This window comes from Vanessa atalanta, chromosome 29, assembly GCF_905147765.1.
Source record: "Vanessa atalanta chromosome 29, ilVanAtal1.2, whole genome shotgun sequence".
Classification (NCBI taxonomy): Eukaryota; Metazoa; Arthropoda; class Insecta; order Lepidoptera; family Nymphalidae; genus Vanessa; species Vanessa atalanta.
Window position 1 is genome coordinate 4,176,738 of NC_061899.1, and position 23,953 is coordinate 4,200,690.

The 23,953-nt window shown below is 32.3% G+C and overlaps 2 protein-coding genes across 2 annotated transcripts in view; both read left to right on the forward strand.

Annotated features, from left to right (window-relative positions):
- LOC125074928 (scavenger receptor class B member 1-like) overlaps positions 1-15,757 on the forward strand; it is a 39,278-nt gene extending 23,521 nt beyond the window's left edge. The window contains exons 4-12 of the mRNA XM_047686410.1: positions 3,498-3,636; positions 4,997-5,109; positions 7,706-7,805; positions 9,649-9,776; positions 12,387-12,507; positions 12,968-13,118; positions 13,431-13,581; positions 13,918-14,014; positions 14,148-15,757. Coding sequence (XP_047542366.1) covers positions 3,498-3,636; positions 4,997-5,109; positions 7,706-7,805; positions 9,649-9,776; positions 12,387-12,507; positions 12,968-13,118; positions 13,431-13,581; positions 13,918-14,014; positions 14,148-14,360 — 1,213 coding nt within the window. The 3' untranslated portion in view covers positions 14,361-15,757. The remainder of the gene's footprint in view (positions 1-3,497; positions 3,637-4,996; positions 5,110-7,705; positions 7,806-9,648; positions 9,777-12,386; positions 12,508-12,967; positions 13,119-13,430; positions 13,582-13,917; positions 14,015-14,147) is intronic.
- Positions 15,758-18,599: 2,842 nt separating this feature from the next.
- LOC125074929 (40S ribosomal protein S3a) lies at positions 18,600-23,103 on the forward strand. Its single transcript, XM_047686411.1, has 7 exons — positions 18,600-18,739; positions 19,034-19,130; positions 19,924-20,009; positions 20,304-20,399; positions 21,442-21,589; positions 22,231-22,392; positions 22,936-23,103. The coding sequence occupies exons 1-7, from the start codon at positions 18,678-18,680 to the stop codon at positions 23,077-23,079; spliced, it is 795 nt and encodes a 264-aa protein (XP_047542367.1). The 5' UTR covers positions 18,600-18,677; the 3' UTR covers positions 23,080-23,103.
- Positions 23,104-23,953: the final 850 nt, after the last annotated feature.

The following is a 23,953-nucleotide window of genomic DNA, read 5'->3' on the forward strand; positions in this document are numbered from 1 at the left end:
AACCCAGGATCTCTAATTCATCTGGTGCTTGACGACGAAGGAAAACAGCGTAAGAAAATTTAAATCTGTCTGATTTCAATATAATTCTGCCGCATATGTGGCACCAACCCCGTGGAGCAGCGTGCTGTATTATCTCCAAGCCTTTTGATCCAAGAGGCCATAGCAGTGAGATATTTAGAGGATCTTACTTTTACTTTACAAGCTTTGAGTTACATGGGAGGAAATGTTTATCAAATTTAAATATACGTTGACATTGATCTGTTGTATATCGACGCGGACGTCCGTTGGAGGGAAATGAGATACAAGCTGTTCCCAAACTCAAAGCATCAAAATGTGTGCTAGTCTGTAATAAAATCACGTATTTTCACATTCATAACTTATTAAACTGAAAGATTAATAAAAATTATATTAAGTTTGTTAGAAGGTAGGGATTGGTACAAATCTTGTCTGTGTAGGTATTTGTCCCGGTTCGGAGGGTTAGTCAGCCAGTGTAATTACATGCATAAGGGACATAATACCTTAGCTCTAATGTAATGTAAGGAATGGTCAATATCAGTGGCGGACTAAGCCTCTCAGGGGCCCGGGGCCCGGGGCGGGGATTTAAATGAGGTTTAAAAAAAATGTAGTTTTGGAAGCGTTTCACTCAGTTTATATTTGTGTGTATAAATAAGTGATAATTTTAATTTAAAAAAAGTCATATCCGTTCTCGAAAATAGCAGTACACACTAATAAGCTATTAAATATCATCGTAATGAAACTTAATATATTTTAAATGAGGCCAATGTTTATTTATTGACGTAAACAGATTGTAGTGAATGTAAATGTAGGCGTACAAGAGTAATATTTGCACTTCATTCATTCAAAGATTCCTGAGGAAGTACCCGCTACAAAGACGGGGATTCCCTTAGCGTATTGGACGCGTTCAGAAGTTAAAAGAATATTAGTACCGCGTTAAAAGTCTAGATGGCTGTAGTGTTTTGATCTTGATTAAATGACGTAGGTACTAAGCACATTTTAAAGTCATATTTAGGATTTGATCAGGGGAACGCGGATGCATTTGTGGGCCCCCCAAGACTGGAGGCCCGAGGCGAGCCGCTCTTTCCACCCACCTGTTAGTCCACCTCTGGTTAATATACCTTAAAGGACCAATGTTATATACATTGGTCCTTTAAGGTGGCGATCACTAACCGCTAAGTAGACCGTTAGCCCCTATGTCTACCTATAAAAATAATAAAAAAATAACACCTATTACCCATTTCAAAGGCAAGACGAGGTACGATAAACAAACAACTTTGACCTTGAATTGTCGTGTCATCATTGGTCGACATATCAACAATTTATAGTATTCATTATGGATTCGTGAAAATTCGTGCGTTTTAATCGTCGACGATCTTTGGAAGTAACATTTTTAGTGGACATATTTAATTAAGGTAAGAACTATTAGTTTGTTATGCATTATACAGCATAGTTTAATGAAACGAATGGAATATATAAATAAAAGGTTTTTTAATCTTTACTCCCCCTTCCATTGAAATGTACAAGAAGATTAGAATATTTACAAAAAGCTTAGAATATTATGTTCAGGAGCCCGTTTTAAGTAATATTTTATCCATGCTGAGTGTCCCTAATTTACATGCAGAAAAAATAGGTCCTGCTACAAACTATTATTAATAATTAGAAAAAAAAATGGTGTAAGAAGACTAAGTATGGAATTAAACAGGAGTAAATCAGTCAATCAACCGTGTTTACGTGTTCTGAGATTGCTTGTCTCGTTGGTTTAGTGACGATGGTGTTCTGGCCGACTTTGCCCAGCGCGACCAATGTCAAAAGAGACCAGTACACTGGATATATTATAGTATACAATAGTGTGCGTAAACAGAGATGCACTGGCTTGTTTCACAATCTCACAAGGCGTAAAGGCAAACAGCTTAACGAGATCTCCGAGTCACGGGAGTGTGACTTCCAGCCTCCAGACTCCGACGTGTTGCCCAAAAAATTTCGATAGAAAACTAACTTTTGTCGGCCTGACATTTAAACGCACGACCTTGAGATCTACGACCTTTTATCTAGCCACTAGATCAACGAGGCAGTCAAGTGGCTAAGTTATATCTATTTTTAAATCTATAACAATATATATTTTTCAACCAGCTATCATGGATTTATATGGAGGCCTAAGTTTACTACGACACGCGTTGGTCGTAGAACAGGTTAGGTTATCTTAAATAATAAAGTCTAGACTAAACCTCGCGTCACAGTTCTTATCATTCACGCTGTTGGTAGTAACGACATATTTTTTAGACTTTAATCATAACGTCAATGCTTATTACGTTAATAATTCGTGATATATATTATGCTAAAGCCCTATCTGCGTTAATAGCGTATATGTAGCCAAGTAAACTGTTATGGCATTCATTTAATAAAGACATTACTAATTGGAATAATTATTATTTATATTTAAAGATAATTACTGTTTCATTCTGTACTCTTTTTATATCGTTTATATATCTTCACGTACGAAGTCACGCTGCGTTAACAGTATAACAGCTCGCCTTATTGCCTCCACTGGTGACAGGAGGGCTGATTCGTTTTTAGCCCAGAGGATCAGAATTGCAATTCAACGGGGTAATGCTGCTAGCATTCTTGCCATTCCACGCGGTCAAGATTTATACAGTAACTATTTTTAATTCATATTTGTATATATTTAAGCACTTAATGTTATCAATTCGTATGTTAATTAATCTTGTACCATCTAATTTGTATTTTTTTTGCTGTCTCTACTCTTAGTCTCACACACACTAAGACATGTTAGAACGAGCGTCACTCACTCATACTAATACGCGCTGTTGGTGAATTAACATGGAGGGCACGGGACTGAAAAGACCAAAGAGATGTACAGCCTATTCCAATGGAAGTAGGAATAAAAATAAACAAACCTAAGATTGACGTATATTACCATGCGATTTGCTAATAACTCAGCTATGTTGTGCACTACTAAGAGTTTATGATTAATATATCTTTGTTTATAATACAACACTATTACACTTAACTAATTTTATCCACTTTATTATATAAGACGACCTCTGTGGTCGAGTAGTGTGTACACCGGTTTTCATGGGTACGCCAATTCGAGGTCCCGGGTTCGATTCCTAGCTGAGTTGGTGTAGAAAAAAATCATTAGTTTGTACCTATGATAAGGGTTTACGGGCCGCCTAGTGATTTAAAAAGTCTCATGATCGTTCCTCTGGGGTCAACCTTGGGCTATTGTCATCCCCACTCCTAACACAAGCGATAAACTTAAAAGGATACCCTCCTTTTAAGTTTATCGCTTTTACTAGGAATATTAGTAATTCTTTCATTAATTTGGGCCAATACTAGTATACTAAAAAAAACAAAAATATTAATTAAGAATATCCTGGGAAATATAGCTTTCCTTTTAAGAAAATAGCTTTACACTATTTATAAAATTGTTAAATATATGTACTCTTTTATTTCAACAGGCAACACTTAGAAAGAGTAAACGTCAAATTCGAAGGTGACCAATTGAGCTTTCAAGAGCGGAACAATTTCAAATTCCTACCCGATGCGAGTGTTGGGGCACATTTCGATCAAGTATTTGTTCCAAATCTGCCATTATTGGTAAGTACTTCTGCCATTTTAAAAAAGATTTTTGATTCCTACAATTTTGTGAGTTAAAATGTTTTACAGGGCAACTGGTATTTATACAGATTTCGCAAAAGAATCCCACTCTTGAATACTATAGTTTACAAATTATATTGATATCATATCACTTTATTTATTGATAAACTGCAAGAGTGCGAAGCAGATTCGGGTCGCTAGTCTAAAATATTTTTTGACCGATCACGATTTTTTATCTAACCTTGATCCTATATTTTTATTAATTTGTCATCAACCAAGTGATCGTAATTCGGCCGAATTGTTATCAGTGATATGTTTACAAACATATATTAAGAATTAATCGTGATTTTTGACCCCAATGAGACCATAGAGATAAAAAATATTTATGAAATAACTACGAAGTACAAATTACAACGAAGGCTCATTTTATTTCGTCATCCCGAATTTGTTTTTGTCGTTCAATTCTTCTCTGTAATACAACTGTTTTGACGACCACATTTTCCTCCAGTAAATCGAATGGGTGTTTTACGAAACCCAGATCAAACCGGTTTTATCCATAGTAGTCAACAGACCGTCTACAAGTGCCCAGCTAATTAGTTATATATCGGAGAAATTCTACTAAACTGTACGTCATTCATAAACAAACACCTCATGTCGTATTCAATGTTTTCTTGCTCGTTAAGTGTATTCGATGCAAATGAAATCAACATCATTATAATTATCGTCATGAATGTCGGTTTCGTTTACGACCGCACAAAGTTAATACCTAACTTTCCAGAAAGAAATTATTGGAGAAGTTGGGCCTTGTCGTATCTTTGTTTTCAAGGTTGGTAGTGCATTGTCACCACCAATGTCTTTGGATGAGCACTTAACACCAGTTGACTTGCCATTTCACCTACCTATTATCCTATCTATCCCTTAAGATTGGATCATTGTTCTAACCTGTCGTCTTCCCCGTCGGACAACAAACAGTTATACCAAATATTTATCTAGGTCTAGACCTTATGATACGGAATAAAATTATTGAAACGTATGTCGTATAAACATACATATATAACGGTGGTTGGTCGGAATTCCCACTACTACAAAACGCATTAGCCAATCATTCCATCTAGAAAAATCGCCAATAAGGGCAGTATTTAATTATTTCAAAAATAAATCAACGAATAACACAATTTTGTAGCAATTATACAGACACAAACTTTTGGCATTATTTTGATGATTTGCGGATCATAATTGATTGAGTTCTACACGATATTTAACGAAAGAGAAAGAGTTACTCGTTAAAGACGTTACTCATTAAGTTAAATTAATTAAATTAAATTAATTTCCGATATTAGTAATATGTTTTTTGTTACAGGGTGTTCTCGCCAAAGCGTCTAGCCTGTCATATATTGTGCAGCTTGCATTAGCTACCACACTATCGTCCGTCGCCAACCACAAGGAGGCCTTTCTGAAACTGCCCGTACAAAGGTAGCTATAATATTTACTTATAACAAGTTAGCGAACTGGCAAATAGAGACTGACGCTGTAATATCAACCCTTCCATCGCCAAGATTCGCGACCTTGGAAATAAGATGTCATGTCCGAAGTTACACAGGCTCATTCACACTTCAAGCTGGAACTCAACAATACAGTTGGTGCGTGCTCAACCCAGACGTGCTTGAATCAACCCCTACTATTGTTTAGTTATCACTATTGAGTTCTTGATCTTGTTTAGTTACTATTTATCCTATATACTTATTATTATTACTACAGAGTATTTGTGGGACATAGGCCTAATTTTTACATAGATTTCTGGCGTACTTTCAAATGTTATATTTATTATCAGAGACAATGAGACTTAGGCAAAGACAATTTACTACTTTTTACTAATATGTGATATTCCTACAACCTCCTGGATTCTGTCTTCGTGGTCGTGGTTACACTCAATAAAACTCATGCATCAAACTCCTCAGATCTGTGCTGTCAGATTATGAGAAAGAGGATACAGAGAGTGTGCACACACTTTGCGCTAAAATAGCTGTTGAACGATTGACCAGTCTTTAGGCTTTGTTTGGTATTTCTAGATGCTGAGAACGCATCGAAAAAAATAGTGACAACAGTTGGGCACTAAGTACACGCACACTAGTAAAGTAGTATGACGTTTGGCGAGTGTCAACTTAGCTGTCACGCACACCATGATGATAAAGTTGGCTTGTTTGTCTTAGTTATTATGTCTGTCGTGACATACATTTTCTCTTGAAATTTAATTGAAAATTAAATTGATTAGTGTTCGCTCATTTTTCTAGATCCGATCATGAGCATTATTGAATGATTTACTCAAAAATCATTTTATTTACAGTTATTTCTAGCGTTACCGTCAAAAAAATTAAAATCTGGTCAAAGTAAGGAGAAAAAAGTACTGCAGTGATTGGTCTTTGTCCATTTACATATAGATCTATAAGTACACTCTGGTATTACCCGGAATAACATCGTGAGGTGTTAAAATATTACCAAATATTACGCAAGGCTAAATACATATACAAAATTTTGTATGACAACATTACTTACATTGTACAAAATTATATCACTATGTCGATTGTTCCGTATTCATTACACATATATAACAAAAATATCGAGATAATATACGTAGTAGACACATTTATGACTGAAAATTTACTTTTGATATTTTTTTCAGCACCTTTATTAATCAATATAAGTATAACAGCAATGAAAATATCCAACCAAGTTATCCTTGGGTAGTACAGGATTTATCACGTAGAATAATTATTTAAATTGGTTTTGAGGGGAGTTCGTGTTTCATTAATATCTTCATTTTATTAATCAGCCGTAACGTAATCACAAAACTAACTGCTTTAATCAATGTTTTTTTTTTAAATATAAAGGCAGGCTGTGAAATGAACCAGTGGTCCACTAATCATATACGTTGTAAGAAATATTAATCTATTCTTATATTTGTGGTCAAGTTGATGCCCCTTGTCGGCTCGCCGGTGCTCAGGATGCCTAGTGCGCACTGACACCGGAATACCCTCTAAAAAACCAGTGGTAGCCTCTCCGTCTTTCGGCGGGCGCCACAGGATCGCTCTGCCAATTGAATTCGAGTTAAAGATATGAAAAGATCTCACAGCCTCTCCGATTCCTGTCACGAACGGTTATAGCATGGCAGTTGGTAAACCCATATCGAAATTGTCTTCCGAAAAATTTCACGCGCAAACAAAAAATGACGAGAGTGTTGACCTCACACGTGCAGTGATGTAGTTCGATAAAATCGATTTTAATTCATAACATTCGAATAGTACATTAAATTGCAACTTTCTCATTTCAATGGACCACTATCTGTAATTTATCAATTCAATGTTGCACTTTGTAACGTAGATAGTACAATTGTGTTAAAGGGCATAATGATTGACTCTGATGTTTCATTAAAAAGTTATTTTAGGAAAAAATGTTCCCTGTTCAGAGGATCCCTTTTGATTTGATGATATATGTCTTCGTTCGTTCTTTGTATGTGAAGTTTGGTCACACAGAGGTCAGCAACTTTCTGTATGAATAAAATTAAGACTGTTTCGACATTTCCCATTTGTCAACAAGCCCCAATTGCATTTAAGGTGAAGAAGGAGGCAAATTATATCGATTCCCATATTAATAAATATCTTCATGTCATGGAATTTAAGCATTCACTTTAAATGAGATTAGGAATTCTCATATATATGGTTTTTCTCTTTTTACCTATCTCGGCTCTAAATCAGTAAATTAAAACATTATAACTATTTATTTTTGTAACTGGAATACTGCCTGCCTGCCTGGGTCTAGCTGGTCTAACTAAGGCTTTATCTGCGTATAGAAGCAATTGCCGGTCCTTTGATAGTCACGGCTATGCCTGCCAAACCAACGACAGATTTCGTAAACACATTTCATAAATTCAGACATGTTTAATAATGACGATGATATTATTAATGGTGCCATAGTCTGTTGGCGATGACTACTTACCATCAGGTGTTTATTTGCCAGTTCGCCCACCCACATTAAATTTAATATAAAATGACTGACCATTGTTTCGTTTCAGATTCCTTTGGGGTTACGACGATAGTATTATAGATATCGCCAAACCATTTCTAAGCATTCAAGGATTATTGAATTTCGAAAAATTCGGCCTTTTAGTAACTGTAAGTAGCAATTTTAAGATTATTATTTTACAAGGATAGACATTTGTTTGTATAAAATAACTTCCGAAAGTTCGGAATATATCGATACGATTTTTATATATACATACATATAAAAATTAATCCCTATTTTAATTGGAAACGCCATAACTTGACAGTATTCAAAGTCTTTTCTACAAAGTCTTAGAAAACTGTCCTTAAGCAAAGAAAAATTAAGAAAAATGCTCAGAAATTTGAAAATATTTATTGTAATTAAAACACTTTTTAATGTCATAATAATAATTAATTACAACAAAATAATAATTATTAATATTATGAAAAATGTAATTTGTTCTTTTTTTAACAACTGCTATAAACACTCACTTGACATTTGATTGGCTGTTTAGCGAGTACCTTCATCATGTAGATTTTATGACACTCTGCGCGTGTGACGTATGACATTTATACAGAAAATAAATACTTTGCAAAAACATAAAAGTACCTGACTCACTTGCAACTTGTAAAATATATTTTTATTTATTATTATTAATAAAAATGCTAAAAAATTTTTTTTATAATCTACTGGTTTGGACCTGTCGTACCTTAGATATACCTAATTTATTCTGTATTATGTTAATTCGAAATGTCTTCAAAGATATATTTAATAAAGGAAAATAAAGCGAAATATTTATTATCATCGTAATAAAATGTATAGAGTTGAATATATATCCGCACGTGTTAGAATGAACACGTGCCGATGTTTATATGTATGAGTGAGGGCACTATAGATTAAAATAATCATAATTTCTAAAAATCTATATGTATATATATTATTGTTTTTTCTAGTAATTTTCTGAAATCCGTTAATCTTGTCCCTTTTTTATTTAATTATTGATAGTATAATTTAAATTAAAAAAAAAAAACATAACCTCAATTGATTGTTAAAAAATATCAGTAACTATGAGTTTCAATTGTAAAATAGGCTGATACTTAATAGTAATTAGTGGTGGTCGTGATATAGGAGTGGAGCTATCAGACGTCTGGTGATGAGACTAAAAACCAACGAACGCATTAAACGTCTCTCCGAGGCATGAATTTAGGGCTGGTTGATCCATTAGGCAGTGTAGGTAACTAGCCGATGTAGGTAGGACGTCTAGGACATAGCCTAGGCAACCAAAAATTGGTAAAAAGATTTTAAATAAAACATTGAAATAGTTAAAGCCACTAACATGTTCCTGTTGTTTAAATAGGGTGATACATTAAAAAAAATAACAGAAATATTAATTTAATAAAAATCATCTTAATTATAAATAAAATAGCGTTGTCATAGAAAAAAATATTTTAGGAAACTATAAAAGGGTGAAGGGAGTACATTCCCTAGGGGGGGGCGATTAATCCGTCACCGCGGGCTGAAGCGTGATGCTAAATAATTGGAACTATTCAAATTAAACTAAGAGTTCATGATCCAGAATAGAAAAATCAGACAAGCTACAATCTTATCATATTAGTATAGACTGCTAGGTTGGTGAAATAGCGGCTATATATAAGGCCACAGATCCCGAGGTTCTGGGTTGAAATCCCAGATCGGACTGAGAAACAGTTAAATGAGTTTTTCTGTTGAAAAAGTCTCAGTAACAGCCCTGATGCTGGATACAATCAATCTGGTACAATCCCGTGCCACGGAATGCACGTTAAGCCCACAGTATTGCGCCTGGACTATTTCCAGTCACGTCGAACTTCTCGTCCCGGGTTTAATCGCAATAGAGAATATACATGTGCACGCACACATATGTCCATTGAGATTGACATTACCATTTTTCTTACAGATTATCTTATCTGTATTTTAAATGTATAGCTTTTTTTATAGAAAAACGGCACCGGCTCTGATCGTTTCACAATCAACACGGGAGAGAATGAAAAGAACAGGATGAATATACTCGAAAAGTTCAACGGTGAACCAGCACTTCCTTACTGGGGAAGTCCCGAGTGCAATAGGTGAGTTTATAATATAATATCAAACTATTTAACGGAAAGATCTTAGTGAAGCATGCTTTTAATCTTTGTAGTAAAATATAATTTAGTATACTTGGTTTTATCGTCAACGGCAGTGCTCTAAGAATTCACTTCGGATCTCACTCGTGAAGTGTTGACGGCGACTTAAGTGACACGCCATTTTGACACGCGTTTGCTTTAAATGTTATTATTATTAAAGTTAATGGCGCATATTACATTTTGAAATATTACAATCGTTTTCTGAAGTGAGTTTTGAGTTTCCTCCTACAGAACTCTTCTCTAGTGTATAATTATCACTGTTGAGTTATTTGTCATGTTTTCTAGAACCTAACACAGCCTTCTGACGTGCTGTCAAATATTGTATATAATATCAGAGACAATGCGATTTAGACAAAGACAATTTTACTACTTTTTAATAATATGTAATATTCCTATCAACCAACATCGAATTCGACTTTGCAAATCCCGTCCCTCTCTTCTGCTTTGAAAAGATTGAAGAAGTTAGAAGGTTGATCTCATCCGGCAGAGTTTCATTCGTCACGTGCTTACTTACAATGTTTAATACAACGCTGTTCCTCTTAACTACTTATTAGCAGCCTGTAAATTTTCCCACTGCTGGGCTAAAGGCCTCCTCTCCCATTGAGGAGAAGGTTTGGAGCATATTCCACCACGCTGCTCCAATGCGGGTTGGCGGAATACACATGTGGCAGAATTTCGTTGAAATTAGACACATGCAGGTTTCCTCACGATGTTTTCCTTCACCGCCGAGCACGAGATGAATTATAAACATAAATTAAGCACATGAGAATTCAGTTACTTTAATTTAACTTCCAAAGTACCCTAACAACTTTGCCTTAATTAAAGATTTAAGATTAAAGATATCGACCAATGATATCTCGTCAATTCAATGATGTATGAATGTAATAATATTCAACTTAAAATTAGGCGTTAGTACTCACACTTGTTAGTATTGAAGCTCGGTCTTAATGTTGCCATTAATCGCTTTCTTTGAATTATAAGAAAGGAATTTCGAACAGAAACTTTCCGCGTGTGTTTAAATATCTTGTAATATTAAAAAAAAAATACTTGTCAAAATTACATAGTGTAAAAATCATTTTATTTAATTAGTAAGAAGTAGCAAGTCCTGTACTAGATTTTAAGCGTTCCACCCAAAGACATGGGCACTGTAAAAAATAGTGCCTATTTTACAACGGCAGTGCGCCACCCACCTTGGTATTTATGACGTAAAAAAAAAAAAAAAAATTGTCTCTCGTAACTACATTGACTTGCTTACCCTTACCAGGACACAATTCTAAGTATTGCTGTTTGACGGTAGAATATTTGATGAGTGGGTAACACTTACCCAGACGGTTTGCCCTGTACCAAGTAAACCATAAAATTATATCTCTATATATAATTTTATTAATATGATTATTCGTATTGATTGTTATATAACCGCTATATCTGAATCAGGAATACGTTTATATATCAGGGTTCGAAGTTTATCGAAAAAGATAATAATGAAATATTTTACTTTAAATACTTAATTGCGTGTTATTCATAAATTATATTGAATATCTACAAATATTTATGTTCATTGATTAAAGTCGTGAATATATATGAGTATATGAATAGTTAAAGATGAAACATTTCAGTATCGTTTTCTCTGTAGCGTGTCAACCGATTTTCTTTTTTTTTTTTGTTTGTTGACAACAGTACAATTTTTAGCGACTTCCATAAAAAAAAAAAATTATGTTGAATTAGAAAGTGTTTAAAATATACGAATTCTTATGTCTTATTAAATGATTTTTAGTAATTATTAATTGGTTATGGAAATTCGATCACTGTGCGAACATCGATTTATATTCATCTCGATATGTATACTTTGCAACTCTCTATATTGCGCACAGAAAACTTTGAGATTTGACATAATAGAGAAGGGCAGCAGAAATCTAAAATTAATTTATATATTTATGTTCAAAATATATAATAATAAATATAATAAGACACTCATTCATAGGTTATGTTCATACTGTCAATGTCAAACCTAAAAATCAAATAATTAACGGCTTTTTTGACATGTCCTTGCGTTTGAAAGTAGACAGCAAAATGATAATGTTTGGTCCAGATATATTTGTTTAAATAACTCGAAAATTACTATCTATGATAAAATACACAAATAAAAAAATACTTATATATCTCTTAATTTTAATTTAAAAACTGGCTGAGTACACTTGAGCCTTGGGCGGCAAATTTGAAGACAAATATAGGAACCAATTTTTTTTAAATAAGTTTGTGGCTAATGAGGTAGCACTAACATAAAAAACTGTTTTTGATGTCTCGCAATGAAAAGTATTTAACACATCTGAACGACAAAATTTTCCTTCTTCTCCTTTGATTATACATTCGAGATACATAAACTATTTTTTGCTAACATGTCATCAAAATTATTGTTACAACAACTACAATTGTGTAGGCGTAAAAATTAGTTAAATTAACTAAGTAAGGGCGGAAAAATTAAAAAGGCTATTCTTGGAAAGTATGTCTATCTGCAAATGACAACAATTAATAAAACTATAATTTTAATTTCAGCATAGAAGCATCGGATGGAACAATATTCCCGCCATCTCTACTCGATAGAAATTCAACTCTATACGTCTTCTATCCGAATTTGTGTCGACGTCTACCATTTAAGTTCATTAAGGAAGTGGAAGTAAGTTTTTTTTAAACTTGTGCCATCGTTTTAACCAATGTATGAAAACTATTTTATTTTTAGAATAATTCTTTTCTATGAAAAGAGGAAAATTTGCTGCACTTAATTTATAGCATCTGTGAAATCAATAGATTAATTGTCCATTAAAAGTACATAAAATACCTACAGATATTTTAATTGTACGTCGTAGATCTCTTTTAAGTATTATAGCTGCAATCAGCTAAAATTCCTGGACTCCATCTCTCCCATTGTTCCCCCAAGTCCCAACAACATGTTCCCTTGGACTTTTAGTTTTCTCTCTTTCAAACTCAAAGCTACTTTAATTTGACAGTTAACTACAAAATACTGTTCATTTGTTATCTGTCAAAATGTCGATTGCGTTTTGTTGCTGCTGAATGAATGAATACCCAATATAAAAGATTAAATACATTTATTTTAAAACTAAACATTTTCTGTACAGGTAGGAGACGGTATAAAGTTAATGCGATACGGAATGCCAGAAGATGTCTTCGATGATCCTGATAACAACCCAACGAATCAGTGCTACTGTCAAATAGATAGCGGGGAATGCCCCCCACGGGGCATAATCAACGTCACTGAATGCGCTATGGGTAAGTTTACAGTACTCAAAATATATAATATATATAAATATATACAATGCTCGGTTAAAGGCTTTCTCCTCCAAAGAAGAGCGTTGCAAGAGTATTCTGATTTTAGGCAAATAGAGCTTCCGTCATTGAGTTAAAACTTAGAAACTTAATACTACAAACGTCACGTCATTAAAATTACGCAGCGATATGCGTTAATTTATTATTAAGACTTGGAACTCTGTCGAAATGGAATAAATTTTGTGGTAGGGCCTATTCTTCACGATATGTCACTACCAAACAGAAATGTTTGATAATAATTGATGAATGTTCCAGGAGCACCTGCCTTTGCATCATTTCCGCACTTCCACAGAGGTGATGACATTCTACGGACACAAATAACTGGTCTGAACCCAGATTCAGACAGGCACGAGTCTTATTTAGATATTCATCCAACACTGGGAATCGCTTTGAGTGGAAAATCTAGGTAAGAAAATTTTACTAATATATCTGATTTCATTCTTAGTATTATTATAACAATTAATCGTCACAAAAAAAAATCTAAACGTATACTAAGAAATTAAACATTGTTTAAAGTGTCTAGAATAACCACGCAGCGTACCAATTTTAAAACATTTACAAATAATAATGCACTTAACCGTCGAAAATTAAGCTATAACTACACGTGTATAGTTACAATATATATGCAACTGTCACGTCTTTCTAAAGCGTTATTAATGTGACTACAAATAAAAACTTATCATAATGTAACATTTTTTTCTAGTTTCTATGTTTGTTAATATTTTTATTATTTTGTTTTTAGTCTACAACTGAACATTAAAGTCCAAAAATCAAACGCATTTGGAGCTCTTGGCTTTTTGAAACAAGGCATAGTGTTGCCCATAGCTTGGATTGAAATGGTAATTTTTGGTTTTATAATAATTGATTATATTTTTTTATACACAAAATTATAAACAAATATCAAATTTTTTTTAAATAATTTAACTAATATCTAATATATAAATTAAATTCTTTTTTTTATTATTATTTTAGTCCGTGGAAGAGTTACCAAAGAGTCTCCAGTCGCTGGTATACCACGGGACATATTCAACCGCGGCGGCTCAGCTCGGACTTACTGTGTTTTGCTTAATCACTCTGACAGTATCATCAATATGTCTGTTTGTGATGATCGTTAGGAGGAGAAGAAAACCTTGCGCCACACTAAAGATAATACCAGTTGACACTGAATTAAAGTCTCAATTATAGTTATTGTTAAACTATATTTAAGATTTCTATTGAAATTATTAAGTAAGCAATTATCTGCTTACGGTATCACTTCTTTGAGTTCATCAAAATCAGCAACAATATGACACGATAGATTTGACAGTTTATTATAGTCAAATCAACTTTTACAATAAAATCTTGATACTTTTTACATTACAATCAGGTATGCAAAAGTAGTTGGAAAACGTAATTTTCGACAGTCATATAAATTTGAGTGGATCTCTGAAAATTAATTTAAGCGTACAGATAATAAACATGTACTAGAACCTTAATCAGCTGATACTGGTAAAGAAAGATCTGGAACCCTTGACTCCTGACTGGGAGTCCAAGAGCTAGCGTAATTAGTTTATTTAGAACGTATACGAAATTTAAATAAAGATTTTATTAAAAGATAAATAAATTTACAATATTTAGAAGGATCACTTTTTTAATACGGTCTATTGATAAGAATACTATCCATATTGATTACTGTTGAGTGATAATTACTTTGAATAAATAACATATCTTTATTTTGTAATGGTAGTGATGGCAATATACCATTTGGTACTCTTTTTTAAAATAACGTATTTATCTGCAATAGGCACATGATATTTGTCCAGTGTTACAATAGGGAAAAAAGCACGGAGATTTTTTTAGATGTTAACACAGTTTTCTATGAAAAAAAAAAATGTTTTATAGGGTTTCAAAGGAAATAAACCCTCAGTGTCACGGTAGGTCCGTCCATCAATAATGAAAATACGATGAGAATTTTCGAAAATTTTGTAATGACACTTTTCGAAATAAATAGTGAAAGAACTTATTTGCTCAAAATAAAGCTAGGTACCCAACATTACCTAACATATAACACTATACTACATAATCTAACATATTATTATGTTGCCCGATTTACTAATATATAACCTTACACGAATAACTCTTATGAAAAATCAACATACTTTTACAGGCGTGGTTGTTTTTCAGTCTGTAACTTAAATTAAATGTTTTTTTTTTTTAAATTAAATTACATTTTTATAACGGTTTGCGTAATGTTACCAGTCGCTGTCACTTGCCTTAATTAAAGACAATTAACAGTACAAATTATTAATATTGTTGTATTTTAAATGTAAAATAGATTTAAGTAAATAACGGCTGTTAAATGAATTTACAAATAAACAAAAAAAATATTGTAAACGAATTCCTATTTAAATACATATAAAATTATTTTTGTAAGTTTCCTTACTCTTAGGACTATGTTCCTAAGACCATCTTTGCTTTGCATCCTCGTAGCTTTCTGAAGAATTTCAAGTAATCTGTAAAATCATTGTCTTTTTAAATTGTTTTTTTTTTTTTAAATATTATATAGAATCTATAAAAACTAGCTTTTATTAATATACTGCTAACTAATTATATTTTCAAAAAAAAAATAAAAAACAAAGTTAACCAATTTTTTTCCAAATATTAAGTGTTACCAACAACAATAATTACTTTGTTTTATAATTTTCTATAGATTTTGTATAAATGAAATTAATAACTCATTAAATAATATTTGTATCAAAGATTTCTTTATTATTTAATTGTATAAAATAATAACTTACGTATTTTTGCAATATAACAACGGTTTGGGTACGATGACGTAAGAATAGTTTTTATAAATTTATCTTTTATTGTTGTTTTTAAATATTTCTAAGCTGCGAGATAATGAATAAAACAAAGCCTAAGTTCACTTCTATTATAAAAAAAAATACTGTGACATTCCATGAAACATTAAAAATTATTAAAATTTTGTATCTATGATTTATTTTGATAAATAAAAGGCATTCTTGTATAAATAAATTATAAGATTATGATTTCGTTTTCTTTTTACTAAATATTTAAAAATATCTTATTATTAACATTTGATTTGAATATGTCGCCAAGAATCATATACATTTTATTATTTCCCTCCTTCGTTCAAATTCTTAACTATATTCAAACTTTTTCTTAAATAATTCCTTTAGAAGTTTTAATAATAAGAACCTTTACTATCTTAAGAAAAAATCAAAAGTAAGCCTAGGGAGGTTGTCGTGTAGATCCTTTAAAGTCCATCATAAAGTCATAAGATCCAGGTAGGTGGACGGGCAAATGAGCCACAAGGTCTACTTCTTAGGCGCTTAAATTGGATGCAAATAATTATTTACAATAAAATAGTAATAGCCTTCTTATTACGGCAGATTAACATAAGGTCTTTGCATCCTGTAGAGTTCATACATATATGAGCATATCCTTTTTTAATATATATAGGGTCGTGCGTCAAGAGCACCCCATCAATAATCATAAAAATGGTAAAAAAAAAAAACCGATACTCAGATATACTCAAGCGCATCAAAATAAGGTAAAGTGGGTTAATTCGTAGCTGAACAATGTACATTTTATAATCTGACGGTTTGAACGTAACTTAAGTATATGGGAGGGTCACAAACCTGTAAAAAAAAGAACTTCGTCTTGACATACTCGAATGTCGAAACCTTTATTATTCTTATCAAATTTAAATCGAATAGATGCCAACGATTCTGGAAGAAATCCTCTTTCAGGATCTAGCCTCCTATTACGACAATTTGAATAGGACAAGTTCCTTCCGAACCACCTAGATGTCCTAAAAACCACAACAGCACGATTTCTAAAGCATTTTCTGCCTCGCACAATCACTCCGTGGGACCACCTTTCATCGGCGGTTATTCCGAATCGATACGTCTTGGGAACCTTTAAAAAAAGAGCCTACACCTTTCTTAAAGGCTGACAACGCATCTGCAAGCCCACTGGTGTTGCGGCCGGCCATGGGCGGTGTTAGTCACTTTCCATCGGGTGAGCCTACTGCTCGTTTGCCACCTACACGATAAAATAAATAAAAATGACACATGTAATTGCTTCTTTTTCACAACTACTGTAACCCTTTGTCACAAAATATTCAAAATTTAAATTTGTAAAAATTCATACTCATATTTTAAAAGAAGTATAATTTGTTTAATTACATGCCAATAAACCATAAAATAAATTACAAATCACTGTAACTAAGTCCATGTAAATTAAATGCTTTTCAAGATAACCTTTGCGTGCAAAAGTTGCTGATCTCAAATAAATGACCCAACTCATCACAACATAAGCTGGTTTTTTTTAAAGATAATATGTGAAGGCGGGAATACACGTGCAAAACAGAAATGTTATTAATGTCATTAAAAAATCGGTCATTAAAAAAAGTCGATGATCTATGAAATGTCTATGAAACGGTTCTTTTTATGCAAGAGGAAAAATCTCGTAAGCATATTTATGTATACGATTTAATGGGAAAAAGGTGCAAATAATGATGAGAACAGCACAAGCGGAATAACCAAAAACACAATGACTAGAAGATAACGAACAAAAAACAGATCTGAACTAGCTGCTACTGCTGCTTTAATTGTTTAGATCACTTTTACTTGGTGGAAACGCTTTATGCAAGCCAGTCTGGGAAGATACCATCCACACATCATATATTCCTTCTCAAAGTGCACATACTGAGCCCGTGGAACAAAAGCCACAAGTAAGATAACATCTCAATTCCCAAGGTTGGTAGCGCATAAATTATGTAATAAACTGCTAAAATTATATGGCGCTAATGTCTATGAGCAGTGGTGACCACTTACCAACAAGTGACGCCGATGCAACCTTTTACGTTAGAGGAAGAGAGTTTTTAAAATTATGTATTAAACTCCTTATTAATACGCCACTTTAAGGCAAAATTATAAGAAAAATATATATTTTTGTATACTTTAACATGAGTCAACTTATAACTAGCGAGTCACCCCGGTACGAGAGCAATTTATAAATAATAAAAAGGGGAAGCTTAGCAAGTAAATATAAATTAGGTTAGGTACATATTTGTTTCAAATTATCAAAGAAAATATGTACGGTTTATATCGCAATTGAATTGTAAACATTCCATCAACAATCAATACTAAATATTAAAATTAATAAATAATATATTAAAATTATTTCTACTTTCTAGCATTCTTGCCACCATTCCATGAGGTCTTGGTTTATACAGTAACTATGAATTCATATTTGTACATGTATTTAAAGACTAAATGACAACTGTGATTATTTCTGTGATGTATAAATACATAAATGGTTATCGTTTTAATCACGAATACGAAGCCTTAGTATATGTATATGTGTAGAGCAACCTTAATAGCATTAAAACTTTTTAATCTGTCGTATTATTCCCCACCATAAACAAATTTTTTGACAATTGACAGTCAGTCCGTCCATAAACAAAACCTAGCCTTTCTCAGTTTGAGTTTGAACATGGCGGTCGGTAAAAATAAAGGCCTATCGAAAGGCGGTAAAAAGGGAGTTAAAAAGAAGATGTAAGTTGAGAATAAACTTACAATTTATCATTTCAAATGCTTAATATTTCGTTACAATTGCGATATTGCTCCTAAGAGTTGTGATGTTCGAAATAATTGTGGATGAAAGTGTGTCTCGTGTCAGACTCTCAAGCTGAGCTTGATGTATCTTTCCAAATTATAAATTGTATATTATGTATACAGTTAGTCTCTTGCTTATTAAGCTTTCTTAATTGCCAGTATTGTATAACTGTTCATAATTCATGTGTTTGAGAAAGTTTTTAAGGTTAACTTGTAATCATTTTTCATTTCCAGTGTAGATCCGTTCACAAGGAAGGATTGGTACGATGTCAAAGCGCCGTCGATGTTCACTAAGAGACTAGTGGGTACCACACTCGTCAACCGTACCCAGGTATGTAATCTTCATTTATAACCTCAACATTTAAACTTGAAAGTTATCTAGGAAAAAAATAACAAATTGTCTAATTGCTATTCTTAATATATTTTATTTAATATCTTTTCAAGACATATACAATAGTTTTCTACTTAAAACTAAAGTCTACATATATTTCAACGAACTCCAATAATCTTAAATAATGCTTTAATACCACATGGGTTTATACATGTGTTGAATATTAAACTTCTCTTTATTACTGTATTATGTATTGAAAAATACAATTTATTATCTAGTAGTTGATATATGAAAATACAATTAATAACATTTAGTGTAAACAACTAACAGCAAGATAACAGAAATTTCAAACAAGCCATACTTTCCATGGTTGCAATCCGGCAACCATTGAATCGTAAATAATATCAGTATATTAATTTCAATGTTGAATTAAATAATTAAGAGCAAGTTACTTTTAGAGTTTATTTATTTGTAATTCAACCATGTGGTGCTTTGTGTGTGCATTCCACATCAGTCTCTTGTGTTGTCCGTAATGTTTAAAATATATAACTTGAACTAAGACTTTTGTTACATTTCCTTGTGCTATAATATTATTTCCTATAAAAAAAAAGTAATTACATTGTAACTATAGAGGAGTGATAAATATACTAAATGATGATCTACCTAGCTCGCAATGACACAAAACTGATGAAAAAGTTTGTTCCCTTTTGATTTTTCACTGAATCTTACTAATATATTAATTATTAGTAAGGACTTTATGAACATTTTAACTGAAATTGTTGAATATTCACAGGGAACAAAAATCGCCTCTGAAGGTCTGAAGGGCCGTGTCTTTGAAGTCTCTCTGGCCGATCTTCAGGCTGACACTGACGCGGAAAGGTGAGACATTGCATTGTATGTATGCAGTAATTAAATATACCTATCATTGTATTTGCAAAACTTTAAAAGAGCTAATATGTTTGAAATTACAACTAGTGGTCACCTGTGGCTTTGCTTTTGTTTTGTAGGTTAGTCGTCAGGTTTTAAGTATAAAAATAAAGCCTATGTCCTTGTGTAGAATTCCAGTTTATTAAATTTAACTAAATTGAGTTCAGTGCTTTGACTGTTGAAAGAGCAACAGATAGACATAGTTACTGCATTTATAAGAATAATATAGATGTGTGTAAATTTCAGGTCTTTCCGTAAATTCCGTCTGATCGCCGAGGATGTGCAGGGTCGCAATGTGCTCTGCAATTTCCACGGTATGGACCTCACCACTGACAAGCTCAGGTTTGTGTATAGTTTTGTTTTTAGGTTAACTAATGCCTATCAAAATAATATTCATTACATACAAATTATAAATACTTTTGTATTACTTAAAATCTTTGTTGTTTCATCTTTACTAGTTTCTTGTAATGCCCAAGACGGACTATTTTCAGCATTGTGGTAGTGCTCAAATATCAATTAAAAAAACTGAGATTTTTTTGTTTATATCAAATTCACTTGTACTATTCCAAGCGTTAGCAACTTATTTGTTATTTTATACTCACATTTTGCTTACTGCAATCATTGTGTGCTTACAAAAATTATTTTAGTATTGTTAGTGAATACCTTTTTTCGTTTGCAGAGGGAATAGTTTTTATTTTTTGAGTTATTGAAATTTAAGTTACACTATGGTACTATAATATTATTATGTACTTTTTGTGTTTATTATCCCAATCTTAAAACTTCACTATTATATGAATATACACTAATATATGAAGTTATTATTTTCTGTAATGTTAATAATTCTAATAACTGTTTTATGGAGAAAATAAGTTTTATTTTAAATTTTACCTCCAGTGTATTAAAAAATATGATAAAATTGGTTATTTTTTTTTGTTAAACTTAGTATTATTAGAAAAGTCTTGACTTAAATTTGTGCCTTTTTTAAGTTTTTTTTAATGTGATACACATTAAGAGTAGATCTTAGTGGTCACACAGACACAAATCATTATGATTAACTCGTACAAAATAACTCAATTCTTTATGTTAAATGTTTTAAAGAAGAGTATTTATAATTGATTAAGGTTACTAATTGTAATGTTTGAATATTAATATGTATAATTTTCATGTGTGAAATTGCAGTCCAGCTATATAATAGCGAGCATCGCTTTTATATCGTTTCAAACTGCAAATATAATCTGCTACCACATGATCTAGTGCCCGTACAGCTCATCTGTTAAGGCCCTTCTTGTCGTTGCTACATATTTATTATAGGATGCATTATTATTTTTTCAAGTTCCGTTTTTTACACTGGATCTTATTCTCATTAAAAGTTATTCTTTGACAGATGGATGGTCAAGAAATGGCAGACACTGGTTGAAGCCAACATCGACGTGAAGACCACCGATGGCTACCTCCTGCGTGTGTTCTGCATTGGTTTCACCAACAAGGATTCGCTTAGCCAGCGCAAGACTTGCTATGCTCAGCACACTCAGGTATAATAAGAAAACTCGATAATTTAACAGAACCTTGAATTCTTAACCACGAGGATTATCATCATCAATATAGGTTAGGTTTATAGACATTTATTCTCTCAAAAAGACATGAGTCGCTTACATCGGAATATACACATATGGTAACATTTGCGTTCTATATATATGTTATTTATAGCGGACATCTATACTTAATCTGTATAATAGTATACTTATTTTAATAAGCTTAATTTCATTCTATACTCTTTACACAGAATATTTATAGGAAAACTATTTTTTTTTAACTTCTAGGTTTTATAAATAGCCCACTGCTCAATCTTTTAATAATTGTCCTCAGTTGATGTCTGGATGAAATTCATGATAAATCCCAGTTTTGGCTTTATTATCATATTTATTGTCACAAATTGTATTACCAATAATTAGAAATTAATTGCAGTCCAGCTATATGAGGATGTTCAATCGCCTTTATATCGTTACAAACTGCAAATATCATTGCTTCCACACAATAATATACCTTTCTGTTGATTAATACAAGGTTCTTTGTGTCGTTGCTACATTTAAATCGTACGTTGATACAAAGTACTGTACCAGACCAATAAAGAATAATTTTTGTTGTATAAAACTACATATAATAATTTTTATAGGTACGTGCGATCAGAAAGAAGATGTGCGAAATCATCACCCGTGACGTAGCAAGCTCTGAACTCAGGGAAGTCGTTAACAAGCTGATTCCTGACTCCATTGCTAAGGACATTGAAAAGGCCTGCCATAGCATCTATCCATTAAGAGATGTCTGCATCCGGAAGGTTGGTTTAATGATTTGATTGAAAATTTCAAAACCTTACTTTATAAATCTAATTCAAGTTTATAAACATAAGGATTAGTCTATTATTGAATACCCAATAAGTAGTTGAATGATATAATTATCAAGATGGTACATTCAAGCACAAAATGCTATTATTTGTTTGTTACTAACATTTTATTGATTTTGAAAACAATTTAATAATTATTTACCTATCTGTCGTATCTATTCATTGTTGTTCCTGTCGTATAACAGTACAAAAGAATATCAAAACCTATTGGCATGGTATAGAAGTGATTTCTTCCTATGTTTTAAAATTTTATATATTTTTTTATAGTTAACCAACTTAATATGAATAATAAACTTGAATTAACAAGAAAATACTAGTTATGTATAAATAATTTTCCATGATGACACACCTAGCTCGCAATGATACATTACATGATGATAACTCATGTTCCCTTTTGATTTACCGCTGAAAATTTATTCACTCATATGCTATAAACAAATGTCTGGCTACAGTTTTAAACACAAGTGACAATTTTAGGTGAAAGTTCTCAAGAGGCCACGTTTCGAAATCGCCAAGCTGATGGAGCTCCACGGTGAAGGCGGTGGCGGTAAGCGTGGTGAGGTCGGTGACAAGTCTGAACGCCCCGAAGGCTACGAACCGCCCGTACAAGAGAGTGTATAAGTCTAATATACGTTAAAAAACTGATTTTGGTGTTTTTATTTTTAATTATCTATTAAAATTAAAGTATTACAACCCTGGTTACAACTAATACAGACCATTTAATGACATTTGAAGTAAGAATAAAGATAAACAAACCGTAGATTTACGTATCTGATGCGATTTACCTCGAATTTATTAACCTCTGCTAAGAGCTTATGATTAATATATCTTTATTTTTAAAACAACACTAAACTAATTATATCCACATTACTTTTGCTTCCAAAATTTCCAATAATTTTCGTTGACGTTCCAAACGCCATTTTTTTCGCTAATCCATAGTGAATGTCATAGATTAATAATCAAACTCGACAAATGAAATCACGTAATTTTTTTTTGTCATTAGACAGCAAATGCTTTTGCTTTGTCAAATATTTGGCTTTTCTCCTTTAATAGTTTGAATAGGAATAATCATAACCAAATATTTAGTTATTTTTTTATTACACGCTCAGACTTGCGTTCATTGGGCATTAATAACAATTAGATGTTTGCGAATTAAAAAAGCAATTTTAACTATCTTACAAGTCCAATATAGATAAATTGACACGTACTACTCTTTCTATAAAATAAACGACGTTGTTGTTGCCATTTTTTACATTTACCACGCGATGCCAAATAAATTTGAATTGAATTAAAAAATAGATTTAACCGATTTCAATAAAAGGAGGCAATCAAACTTTTTCTACCATTTGAATATTTTTATTCGAGAGGAAGTATTTTCAACTCTTTTTGGTCACATAAAAATTTGAATAAATACAATGTAACTTAAAAAAGAGTTCTGTGAAGTTGTTTTTTTTTTAACATAAAATCTATACATTGGCGGTTTTTCCGAACCGAT